General features: G+C 40.9%; 1 protein-coding gene across 3 annotated transcripts in view; it reads right to left on the minus strand.

Moving 5' to 3' along the window:
• lama5 (laminin subunit alpha 5) overlaps window positions 1-12443 on the minus strand; it is a 228071-nt gene that overhangs the window by 87554 nt on the left and 128074 nt on the right. For 2 of the 3 annotated variants that reach the window (XM_062979024.1, XM_062979022.1), the window contains exons 7-14: window positions 7806-7921; window positions 6348-6466; window positions 4864-4954; window positions 3730-3864; window positions 2974-3036; window positions 2658-2798; window positions 1085-1222; window positions 76-210 (exon numbers count right to left, since the gene is read on the minus strand). In XM_062979024.1, coding sequence (XP_062835094.1) covers window positions 76-210; window positions 1085-1222; window positions 2658-2798; window positions 2974-3036; window positions 3730-3864; window positions 4864-4954; window positions 6348-6466; window positions 7806-7921 — 938 coding nt within the window. The remainder of the gene's footprint in view (window positions 1-75; window positions 211-1084; window positions 1223-2657; window positions 2799-2973; window positions 3037-3729; window positions 3865-4863; window positions 4955-6347; window positions 6467-7805; window positions 7922-12443) is intronic. The other variant, XM_062979023.1, reaches the window with a different exon arrangement.

Genomic DNA, 12443 nt, shown 5'->3' on the forward strand with positions numbered 1-12443 from the left:
TGCAGAAATACTTTAAATAAATAAATATATAAAATAATAGGAGCTGTCTCTTTCCTACCAGTCCTACTGGAATACCTTGGCAGTGAGGGTATGAATGATATCCCAAGCTGCAGTGGTCACAATGAAACCCATCGTACTCAGCCTTGCAGTAGCATCTCCCAGATGCATCACAACCTTCTGGCAATGTCCCAACAGCACTACAGCCACAAACTACAATGGAAAGAACAATGGAAAAGAGATTCAGCATCACTGCAAATGTCATCCCTGTGCCCAGAAAAAACAACTCTCCACAGCAGGGATGTCAAGAAGTGCCATGCATGCTAACAGGATGGGCGTTTCGGAAACCTTGGCAGTAGACAAAGGACACAACAGCCACAGTTTAAATAAAAAGCAGTTCTCTACCCGCATAGTCAGATCCCACACTCTGCTGTGAAAAAAAAAAACCAAAACAAAATACTTTGCTAAGGAAATGAAACTGTTGCTATTTTATGCATGAAATCTCATAAAATTACTTGGCTTGACAAAATGGGTCCTGCTTCTGGTTTCTCTGCTTCAAATGACAGCACACTATTTCAAATTAATACTTGCTATGGTGGCAGAGAAACAGAAGGGGAAAGAATGAATCTTGGAATAAGCTTCTAATAAATGCTGAAGAAAAGTGTAAAAGAATTCAAGAGAAGATGATCAAGGAGGATGTAAATATTCAGTCCCTGCCCAAGAGCGGTTCACTATGGTTTTCATATAGATCAGGCATGGGCAAATTTTGGTTCTCCAAGTGTTTTGGATTTCAACTCCCACCATTCCTAACAGCCTCAGGCCTCTTCCTTTTCCCCCTCAGCCGCTAAAGCGGCTGAGGGGGAAAAGGAAGGGGCCTGAGGCTGTTAGGAATGGTGGGAGTTGAAGTCCAAAACACCCGGAGGGCCGAAGTTTGCCCATGCCTGATATAGACAATCTGCACATGTCTAAATTTCCTTTTGCAACCAAGAGGTCTAGAAACAGAGTTGACAAAACACAACCATTTGTAAAACACAAATATTTGTAGCCACATGAAACAGCAATTATTCTCCTTTATCTGAGAACTCACGTTGGCACAATGGGTAATTGAAGTAGCCAGGAGCACATTGTTCGCATGCGTAGCCTTCAAATCCAGTTCGACACAAACACTGGCCAGTCTCATTGTCACATGTACCTTCGTAGAAACCAGGGCCTGAACATTGGCAAGCTGCATAGTGAGAAAAGAAGAGAAGGGGATTCATCACTTGGATACACCAATGCATTTTGCTTTACATGCATCTTTAACACCTTAAGTCCCAGTCGCACTTACAAGATATATCTAACGTCTAAATGATGACTGAAAACCTTAATCAACTTGTGAGAAAGCCCCTCTGAATGTCCCTGTAGTGTCTCAGAGACCCTCGAGTCATGACCCCGTCGCCATTATGGATCAGACCGAAGAAGATATGGGGTTTGTGCCGATTTCGCAAGATTCTGCTCCCTTCCAGATGTCCCCTGTTGACAGTTTGAGCCCATAGTTAATTAAAAAGGCCCTTGAGCCAGAGCTCGGTTCTCCAGAGAGCGCTCCTTTCGACTGAAGATTGTTTTGGGAAACATCTCGCTCGGAGAAGCAGAATAAGAGAAGAAGCACTAGATTAGCGGAGAGAGCAAGTGTTAATTAAGCCAGTTCCCTTGAGAGTTTCCCGGGAGGATTGCATCTGGCAAGTTGTTGACTTTAGTCCACTTTCCCTTGGGAAAGAGTGTTCAGACACCTGGCTGGAGGGGAGATTGTAGTCCCATAAAAGTTCTGGGCGCCGAATGACCTTTGCGATGTTCAACGTGTCAGTTGAGGAATTCACATCGACTCTAGTTCTGCAACGCGCTACTCTCGAGTAGACCAGGCGTTGCATCTCGTCTCCCTGCCAAGCCTGGACAGCGATTCAGCTCTACCACGACTAACTTTGCCTTGCCTTGTATCCTAGCCTCGGATTGAAACCTGGAACTCTTTGACAGACCTTGCTATAATCCCCACTCAAACAGCTTAGAAGTTTGAGTGTGTTTCGGTTATCAGATTTAAAACTTTGAACTCTAATACTGGACATCTACTTCCACATTACTGGACTATGTTTGACCTTTTCTGAAAGGACTATTGCTGGACTATATACTCTGCTTATTTTCGTTTGTCTCCTTTATTTCTTTAATAAAGATATTAGATTGTTTATTGGCCTCCGTGTCTGGTTCCCAGTGCTCACGCTGCCCTGAGGCATCACAGTCCCTTTGGATGAGAGATCTTGCCGTGTTGCCATTTTAACTCTCACCCCAATTGTGGTCTGTAGGAAGTGTGTTTCAAAACTAGGCATGGCCAGATTGCCAACTTCAGATTGGAAAACAAGCCCTTCATGAGCCTAAGGCAATTGAGGAGGCAAAACAAGGTGAAATGTCCTATCCCTTAGAACCTGTGAGTCCCCAGGTGCTTTGGCCTTCAACACCCAGAAATCCTAACAGCTGGTAAACTGGCTGGGATTTCTGGGAGTTGAAGGCAACTATTATCAACTTTCAACTTTGGGGAGATGAAGGTCACAATGGCCCACCCATCTTTTATGGGGAACACCCAACCAGAGAGAGAAATCAAGTCAACATATGCTTTGGTTTCATTTCCTTACGCTGGCAATTTGGTCCATAATACCCTGGGACACACTGATCACACTGGATCCCTTGGAAGTTGGGATTACACAAACAAAGGCCAGTTTGAGCATCTTTCCGGCAGGCGTTCCCTTTGGTCCCAGCAACATAGCAGTCGCAGTCTGGAAGAAATGGAGGAGAAGCAGGGAGAGGAAAATAATAAGTTTGCTGGTACACCTGGCACCACAAAATCCTGCATTCCAGTAAGGTTTGGTTGCAATTGTTACTGATATGAACTATAATAATAAATTGCATAATAATGTCAAAAACAGAAAAAAAATAAAGCCAGATTCTTACTTATTATCTGACCAGCTGGGAGTTCTTGTGCACCTTTGTCGTTGTCATTGAAATCTGACACTGCTAAATGAGAAAGACAATACAAATATTAATTCTATGGTAAAAAAAATCAGACAGTACCAGGATAAATTAAATCCCACTCTCTACACTCTCAACCTTCTAGAGCAGTGGTTCCCAACCTGTGGGTCTCCAGGTGTTTTGGCCTACAATTCCCAGATATCCCAGCCAGTTTACCAACTGTTAGGATTTCTGGGAATTGAAGGTCAAAACATCTGGGGACCCACAGATTGAGAACCACCGTTCTATAGTCTATATCATTTTTTGCTCCACAACTGAAAAATCAAGACTTTATATTCCATCTTTTTATCCCAGTTCTATGAAAATGTTTAGCATGAGTTGAAGGATCAGAAGATCTGGCTCTTATCCAAACCTACTTACAATAATCCATGAAATAGAAACCAGATAGGCACTTGAACATACTGGACAACCAACATGGGAAGGATCGAAACTCAAGCTTGTAAGAACTAACGGTATTTAGCTTTCTCATGATCTATTTATTAATTTAATGTATATTCCATCTTAATCCTGGATGTGACCCAAGGTGATTTACAACTCAGATTAAAATAACTTCATTATAAACTAATCATAATAGTAAGAGATATTTAAAGCAATTAAGTAAATTATCATTTACAGCACTGAATTAAAAACTGTTCAAAATCATTTAAAATTTCGCATGTCAATGTTAGCAATACTTACGATAACAATGGGGGAAATCTACATAGCCATCGGCACAAGCATCACAGTGCTCCCCTGTGTAGTTTGGTTTACAGTAGCAGCGGCCAGTGAAGTCCTCGCAGGTGCCATCTGTGAAGTCTGAATCACAATTGCAACCTAGAAGAAAAAAATATTTCTGTGCATCTCCTGGGCAAAATCAAAGTATAGTGAACTTTTGGTATCTGCTGGGGTTTGGTTCCAGGGCCCCTTGTGGAGACCAAAATCCACAGATACTCAGAGCCCATTATATAGTAGATGGCAAAAATCAATTTACTTAATAGTATTCAAAAAATATTTTCAAGCCATGGATAGTTGAATCCATGGATAAGAAGGACTGACTATATACTTTTCCTAGTATAACCATGGGCAAAGTTTTGCAGTTTCTAAGAATCTCTGCAGCTCCTAATGGAACAGAAAATAAGAGGGGTGAATAAACAGAAGTGTAGCTCTCTGGAAGTTCAGCAATAGAGCACATAAAACCCCTCAACCCATTAAAATTTTTCACATTAAAATTGTTTTCCAACTTCAATAGTGACAAATCCTTCTCAAAAAAGATGAAAACCAAAATTCTGCCACTATCTCCATATGAGTTTTTTTTCATGTCAGGAGTGACTTGAGAAACTGCAAGTCACTTCTGGTGTGAGAGAATTGGCCGTCTGCAAGGATGCTGTCCAGGGGATGCCCGGATGTTTGATGTTTTTACCATCCTTGTGGGGGGCTTCTCATGTCCCCACATGAGCTGCTGATAGAGGGAGCAAATCTGCGCTCTCCCTGGATTGGATTTGAACCTGCAACCTTCAGGTCAGCAACCCAACCTTCAAGTCATCAGTCCTGCCGACACAAGTTTAATCCACTGCGCCATACTATGAGATAATCTTCTTAGATCCAGAATGCCAGACAACACCTAGAGAAGCACTTCTACACATGCAAGGAATACAACACAGCCATTCCTCCCCAACAGACCCCTCCAATGCCTTATGAGGTACTCCTCTATGATATCTTCAACTGCGGATATCTCCAACACTTGAGAAGTAAGAGGAAGATGAAATGTTCCCCTGGGAACAGAACAGTTTGTAAAACATGTTAAGTTCTGAATATATGAGTGAATATACTCACGATAGCAAATGTAGGGTGACTCTATTGGATGATCTGGAGATTTATAATATCCTTGGCTGCATCTTTCACAGTTGATGCCTGCTGTGTGATGCTGCAAAATAATTTGTATATTCATTTGAGGCATTACAATCTAAAATAAAATCTATCCCTCCGGTTATGATTGCACTGCACTCTCTTTGCTAGCACAGGCAGTGGTAAGGCATGTTGGAAGTTTCAGCACAACACCATCCAGACAGACATTAATTAAAGGGAAATTAAAAAGGAAGCATTACATGAAAAACCACACCCACTTTGTGTGACTACCAAACATTTTGGTGTGAATATCAAAATTTATGATCCAAATTCATGTGGCTGTTGTTCAAATGTAGGTCACCAAAAGTATATAGTAGTACCATTTTACCCACTAAGTGCATATCATATCTAATGAAGTAGTTCCTGATCTTTCAGATGGACTAGAACTGTGATTATACATACAGTAGTGACAAAGCATGCTTGGAATATTCTGTGCAAATAGCTGGATCACAGTCATTGTATATATCTTCTAGCTTGACAATTCTACAACAGTTCTCTCCAACCTGAAGCATCATTAAGATGGTTCCAGCTGCCACTCACAGCAGCCATAGCCACTGGCCAGACCACATGGACTGGATTTGCTGTCCAAATAATCTGGACGGCTCCAGGTTGAGGAAGGTGGCTTTTGGATTTACCGTATATACTCGAGTATAAGCCGACCCGAATATAAGCCAAGGCACCTAATTTTACCACAAAAAAAACTAGGAACACATTGACTCCAGTATAAGCCGAGAGTGGTAAATTTCAGAAATAAAAACAGATACCAATAAAATTACATTAATTGAGGCATCAGTAGGTTAAATGTTTTTGAATATTTACATAAAGCTCTAATTTAAGATAAGATTGTCCAACTCTGATTAAATCATTATTCTTATCTTCAATGTAAATGTAATTATGTATCCTTTTAATAATGATAGAGTAAAATAATACATGTAGTAGTAATAATAATAATAATAATAAATACAGGAAAATAATACATGTAGTAATAAATAGAGTAAAATAAAAAATATAATAATAATAAGATCAGAGTGAAATAATAAATGTATTATTATTATTAATAATAAAATAGAGTAAAATAAATGTAATAGCAGCAACAAAAATAGAGAAAAAGAATAAATGTAATAATACCAATAATAATAGAGAAAAATAATAAATGTACCATATATTCTTGAGTATAAGCTGACCCAAATATAAGCCAACCAGGACCCTCACCCGAGTATAAACCGAGGGGGGCTTTTTCAGTCTTAAAAAAAGGGCTGAAAAACTAGGCCTATACTCGAGTATATACAGTCATCTAATAATGTTAAGAGTTCGTATATTAGCTTTTAAAAATCCCTCCATTCTTTTTACTAATGACAGACATATTAACACTGGCAATAACCTAACAAAACACAAGACACGTGTGCTCTTACCTGACAGTCAATGCATACACCTCCTCCTTCAAACTGGCCATTACGATTTTGGCTGGCTTTTTGACGGTCAATTTCTGGATCATAATAGCAATCATAGGCATGGCCATTACAATTACAGGCTGAGAATACAAAAAACAGAGAGATAGAACTACTTCAACCTTCAAGTTGCATATTCTTGCTTTCATTATAGCAAGTGATGCCCAATATAATTTAAAGGAAACAGTTTCAGTAGGTGCAGCTTGAGAACGAGAGGCTTTCATTGGTGTGGCCAATTATTGCAATGTGTTTTCCTTGGGTTTGGTGTGTAAGTTGTAACTAGAGCAGAATTCACCAGCCTAACTGCTCAGTAGATTCTCCAAATGTGCATATCTAACCCCTTTGCTGAAAGACTTACACTGGTTGCCAGTTAAGTATCCAGCTACATTCAAGATATTATTTTAGGGTTACAATACCCTATGCTATTCAGGAAAGCTGCCCCAATGTCTACATGGATATGTGTGTGTGTGTGTGTGTGTTCTTGCTTATTGTTCTGCAGTCTATTCAGGCTCATACACTTATGGTGTGAAATAAGGTTTCTCTGTTGTGACTCCAACCACGTGGATTGGAGTTTGAGTGGAAAACTAGACTTCCAGTGATAGGCATTTCCATAAACACCTATCTTTTGCTTGTGCATTTTCAATATCACTTTCTCTATTGTTAATGTTCTCAGTTCCACTGAGGTTTAATGAATGGTTTTGTGGATGTTATTGTTTTGACTGTTTTATTATTTGTATTCTTTTAGCTACTGTTGTGTATATTTACACTGTGGACTGCTTTGGGATTTTGAACAACTTGTATGAAATTTTGAACAACTTCAGTTCCTTTTGGAAAAGTCAGCTACTGAAAAAGATTACTCATTAATTGCTCAAACTTTTTAAGTCCTCAGTCTTTAAGATGAATATTTTAGTTATCCTACTTAATGTATAAACACAGATGTAAAATTCTCTTTCGAGAATAAAGTTCAGGTAGCACTTGGTCCAACGTAGGTTTCTTTAGGGGGACTCTACTGCGTATCTCCATTGTGAAAACTAGCTGATTAGCAAAACTAAACAGGAACTTTTCTATAAATCCACAACTATTATAATAGTCTACATTACTTTTGAAAACTGCAATCAATGCTGCTTGGCTGTAGCCTGAAGAGTGAACCAGATATACCACTAGCAGGATGCAATGATGTAAACTTAAAATGTATGCTTGGAACCATTCCTCTTTTTTTAGAAAAAGTAAGTGAAGCATAATATTTCAGATCTCTGCTCTCTTTGAATTCTGCATGGGTACAAAACACAGACCAACATGGACCATCAGAGAAATCACAAACATTGACTTCTGTTTTGTATCTTCCTGTGGCAAAAAGAACTGAAAAAAGATGATTGGGGGGTGGGGAGTCAAACCAGTTCACTTTTCTGATATCAAACTTACATTCACATTCATTGGCACTGTCGGTAGTAGCAGGTTTCCAAGGTAATTGATTGAAGCCAGGGCAGCAACGGTCACATGATCCCCCACAAGTGTTGTGCTGACAATCACATTGTAGCCTGGTAAGTAAAAGATAAGGTAAAGGTAAAGGTTTTCCCTTGACATTAAGTCATAGAATCATAGAATCATAGAATAGTAGAGTTGGAAGAGACCTCATGGGCCATCCATTCCAACCCCCTGCCAAGAAGCAGGAAATTGCATTCAGAGCACCCCCAACAGATGGCCATCCAGCCTCTGCTTAAAAGCCTCCAAAGAAGGAGCCTCCACCACAGCCCGGGGAAGAGAGTTCCATTGTCGAACAGCTCTCACAGTGAGGAAGTTCTTCCTGATGTTCAGGTGGAATCTCCTTTCCTGTAGTTTGAAGCCATTGTTCCGTGTCCTAGTCTGCAGGGCAGCAGAAAACAATCTTGCTCCCTCCTCCCTATGACTTCCCTTCACGTATTTGTACATGGCTATCATGTCTCCTCTCAGCCTTCTCTTCTGCAGGCTAAACATGCCAAGCTCTTTAAGCCGCTCCTCATAGGGCTTGTTCTCCAGACCCTTGATCATTTTAGTCGCCCTCCTCTGGACGCTTTCCAGCTTGTCAACATCTCCCTTCAACTGTGGTGCCCAGAATTGGACACAGTATTCCAGGTGTGGTCTGACCAAGGCAGAATAGAGGGGGAGCATGACTTCCCTGGATCTAGACGCTATACCCCTATTGATGCAGGCCAGAATCCCGTTGGCTTTTTTAGCTGCTGCATCACATTGTTGGCTCATGTTTAACTTGTTGTCCACGAGGACTCCAAGGTCTTTTTCGCACACAGCTGTCAAGCCAGGCGTCCCCCATTCTGTATCTTTGATTTCCATTTTTTCTGCCGAAATGAAGTATCTTGCATTTGTCCCTGTTGAACTTCATTTTGTTAGTTTTGGCCCATCTCTCTAGTCTGTCAAGATCGTTTTGAATTCTGCTCCTGTCTTCTGGAGTGTTAGCTATCCCTCCCAGTTTTGTGTCGTCTGCAAACTTGATGATCGTGCCTTCTAACCCTTCGTCTAAGTCGTTAATAAAGATGTTGAACAGAACCGGGCCCAGGATGGAGCCCTGCGGCACTCCACTTGTCACTTCTTTCCATGATGAAGACGACGCATTGGTGAGCACCCTTTGGGTTCGTTCGCTTAGCCAATTACAGATCCACCTAACCGTAGTTTTGTCTAGCCCACATTTTACTAGTTTCCTTGCCAGAAGGTCGTGGGGGACTTTGTCGAAGGCCTTACTGAAATCCAGGTACGCTACATCCACAGCATTCCCTGTATCGACCCAACTCATAACTCTATCGAAAAAAGAGATCAGATTAGTCTGGCATGACTTGTTTTTGGTAAATCCGTGTTGACTGTTAGCAATGACCGCATTTGTTTCTAAGTGTTCGCAGACCACTTCCTTGATGATCTTTTCCAGAATCTTGCCTGGTATCGATGTGAGGCTGACCGGACGGTAATTGTTTGGGTCATTCTTTTTTCCCTTCTTGAAGATAGGGACCACATTCACCCTCCTCCAATCTGCTGGGACTTCTCCCGTTCTCCAAGAACTCTCGAAGATAATTGCTAGTGGTTCTGAAATAACTTCCGCTAATTCCTTCAATACTCTTGGATGTAGCTGATCTGGCCCTGGTGTCCAGTAGTGTCTGACTCTGTGGGTCGGTGCTCTTCTCCATTTCTAAGCCGAAGAGCCGGCGTTGTCTGTAGACACCTCCAAGGTCATGTGGCCAGCATTACTGCATGGGGCGCCGTTACCTTCGCACCAGAGTGGTACCTACTGATCTGCTCACATTTGCATGTTTTCGAACTGTTAGGTTGGCAGAAGCTGGGGCTAACAGCGGGAGCTTACTCCGCTCCCCGGATTCGAACCTGCAACCTTTCAGTCTGCAAGTTCAGCGGTTTAATACACTGCAACACTGGGGGGCCCCCGGGTAAAAGGTTTGTGAGTCAAATTAACCTGGGAGTACTATTACTAAATAGTTGAATACAGGAAAAGGGGCAGGCTAGGCCATGCGAAGGGATTGGACAGAGCTCCCAGCAAAGCTATTTAGCTCTAGAACTTTCCATCTGTGGTTTCTGAATAGGTACAAGACCCATTTGTGAGAACAATACATATACGGAACAAAAAGATGAAAACTCTCATGTCCCCACCCCCAAGAATGATTAAACATTGTTATGGGATGGGTCATATATTTTGCAAATTTCAGGCTCTGAATTATTAAATGTAAATGGAGTAAAACAATATGGAATGCTATGCTGGGTTAAGAGAAATAACTTTATATTGAAAAATAGTTCATGAACAGATCTGCTGGGCATAGAGCCAATGTACTAATAATAGTAAATAAGAATAGCCCAATATGTGGCTGAAAAAACGAAGCTATCCAGATGCAGTTAAGTGCCATCAGAATACCTTGATAGCAGATAGGCAAGTAAGAGACAGTGCTGTTCATTCCCAGCACTGATGAGGAGCACTATTTAAGCGCACTATAACTCATCTCAAACTGCAAGATGCCGTCAGCAGATATCCTGGGAAGGATGCCAGATGAGACAATAGTGCTTCTGTTAGACAACCCAAATCACAAAATCTGAGTGAATAAGAGGAGATAAAAGAAGGCCATAAAAGAAAGCTGGCTGAAGCACATCAGGGCGCATCAGTGAAGAGTACGGCACTGGAGATGCCAATCTTTGTGATCACACCAGAAGAAGCTGCTGGCTGGTTGTACTCATTAGAACAAGTGGGAACAGAGATTGCTTTAGCTGTAATGCATGATAGAATGCCAAGCTAATATAAAGTGTTTATTCTCTGTAATAAGAGCTACGTTGACTTAATGTAATGTAGGTAAACACACCTTCAATAGATCCCTCAACAAATGATATGGAGATAATGCTGAAGACTGAGCAATGCAGAGGAATGCAAGAATTTGCTTAAGATGATATACTAGGATTCTGGCAGATCAGGATTTGAATCCTTGTTCAGCCATGGAAACACACTGTGATCTTTGAAAAATCAGACTCTTATCAACCTTGGCAGAAGGCAATGGCAAACTGCCACTAAACTAAGAAGGGTTCATTCTCAAACTTGACAGTGGTTAGACATTTTATTTTTTAAAATATTACCTGCCATAATCTGCCAAAAATCCCCCTCTATGTAGTAATAATAATAATAATAATAATAATAATAATAATAATAATAATACAGTCCTAGACACTTGGGAAGTGTTCGACTTGTGATTTTGTGAAACAAAATACAGCATATCTACTTGTTTGCTGTGTCATACAACAACAACAACAACAACAACAACAATAATAATAACAACTTTACTCTTATATTCCACCCCATCTCCCCAAGGGGACTCAGGGCAGCTTACATGGGGACCAAGCCCAGTAATATATAATAAAATACAACAATAACAACAAAATGCAATTCAATTACAATAAAAGTAATGCATAAAATACTGTATATAAAATCATAACATAGCATAACCTGCCAAAATCTCTACCCACTTGTAAATGTAAATGTAAATGAAGAGAAGCTGCACAAAAGTATGCACCACTATACAAATCCCAGCCATTTTAATAGAGAGCTACAGAAGAAATTTCACATTGATTTCTTATTATTCTGTCTGCCTGACAAGAATCAGCATCTTGTTCTTGGCGCTGTTTTGTTAGGAAATGTGACATCATGCCTAAAACGTGTTCTGCACTGTGCTGTTCCTCCCAGCCTACAAAAACGCTGCTTGTTGTGTCAGACTAATGGGTAATAATTTGTTATGTTCCAACTTTTATCTCTGCAATTACTCATTTTCCCCTCCAGCCATGCCTCTCCCTCCTATGGCACACACCCATTCTGTTCTCCCATTCAAAGGGCTTAAAAATAGATACATTTTCTTTTTGTAAAAATCAGGAATAGACAGGGCGGTGCAGTTTGTGGTCATGTTAGATACACATCTATATCTTTCCAATGAACACCTGGGTCTACAGTCAAAGCTAGAAACCAAACAAGTGTAGGGAAAAGCGAACTATGGATTCACATTTAAAATAGACCCTTTGCTATTGTCCATAGTAAGTGATAGTATCAACATTTCAGCACTCCATCGCTGGACCTTGAGAGACAACAGATTTCTCTTTCCCATTCCAAGGTTTTTTTTTCCCCTCAGTGGCACAATGGGTTAAACCCTTGTGCTGCCAGGACTGATGACTTGAGGGTTGGGGTGCTGACCTGAAGGTTACCGGTTCAAATCTAACTTGGGGAGAATGCTGATGAGCTCCCTCTGTCAGCTCCAGATCCATGCTGGGACATGAGAGAAGCCTCCCACAAGGATGGTAAAAACATCAAAAAACATCCGGCCATTGCCTGGGCAATGTCCTTGCAGACGGCCAATCCTCTCACACCAGAAGCAATTTGCAGTTTCTCAAGTTGCTCCTGACATGAAAAAAAAAATCTAGGAAAGATAGTACAAAGACCTCTGGTCTGCTGCCAACAGCAGACCAGCAGACAAACAACTACCTCCAACAATATATCTAGCATCTAAAAACATCACCTTCCCAAGTTCCAGCAAATGCTGC

This window comes from Anolis carolinensis, chromosome 4 (assembly GCF_035594765.1).
Source record: "Anolis carolinensis isolate JA03-04 chromosome 4, rAnoCar3.1.pri, whole genome shotgun sequence".
NCBI classification, from domain to species: Eukaryota; Metazoa; Chordata; class Lepidosauria; order Squamata; family Dactyloidae; genus Anolis; species Anolis carolinensis.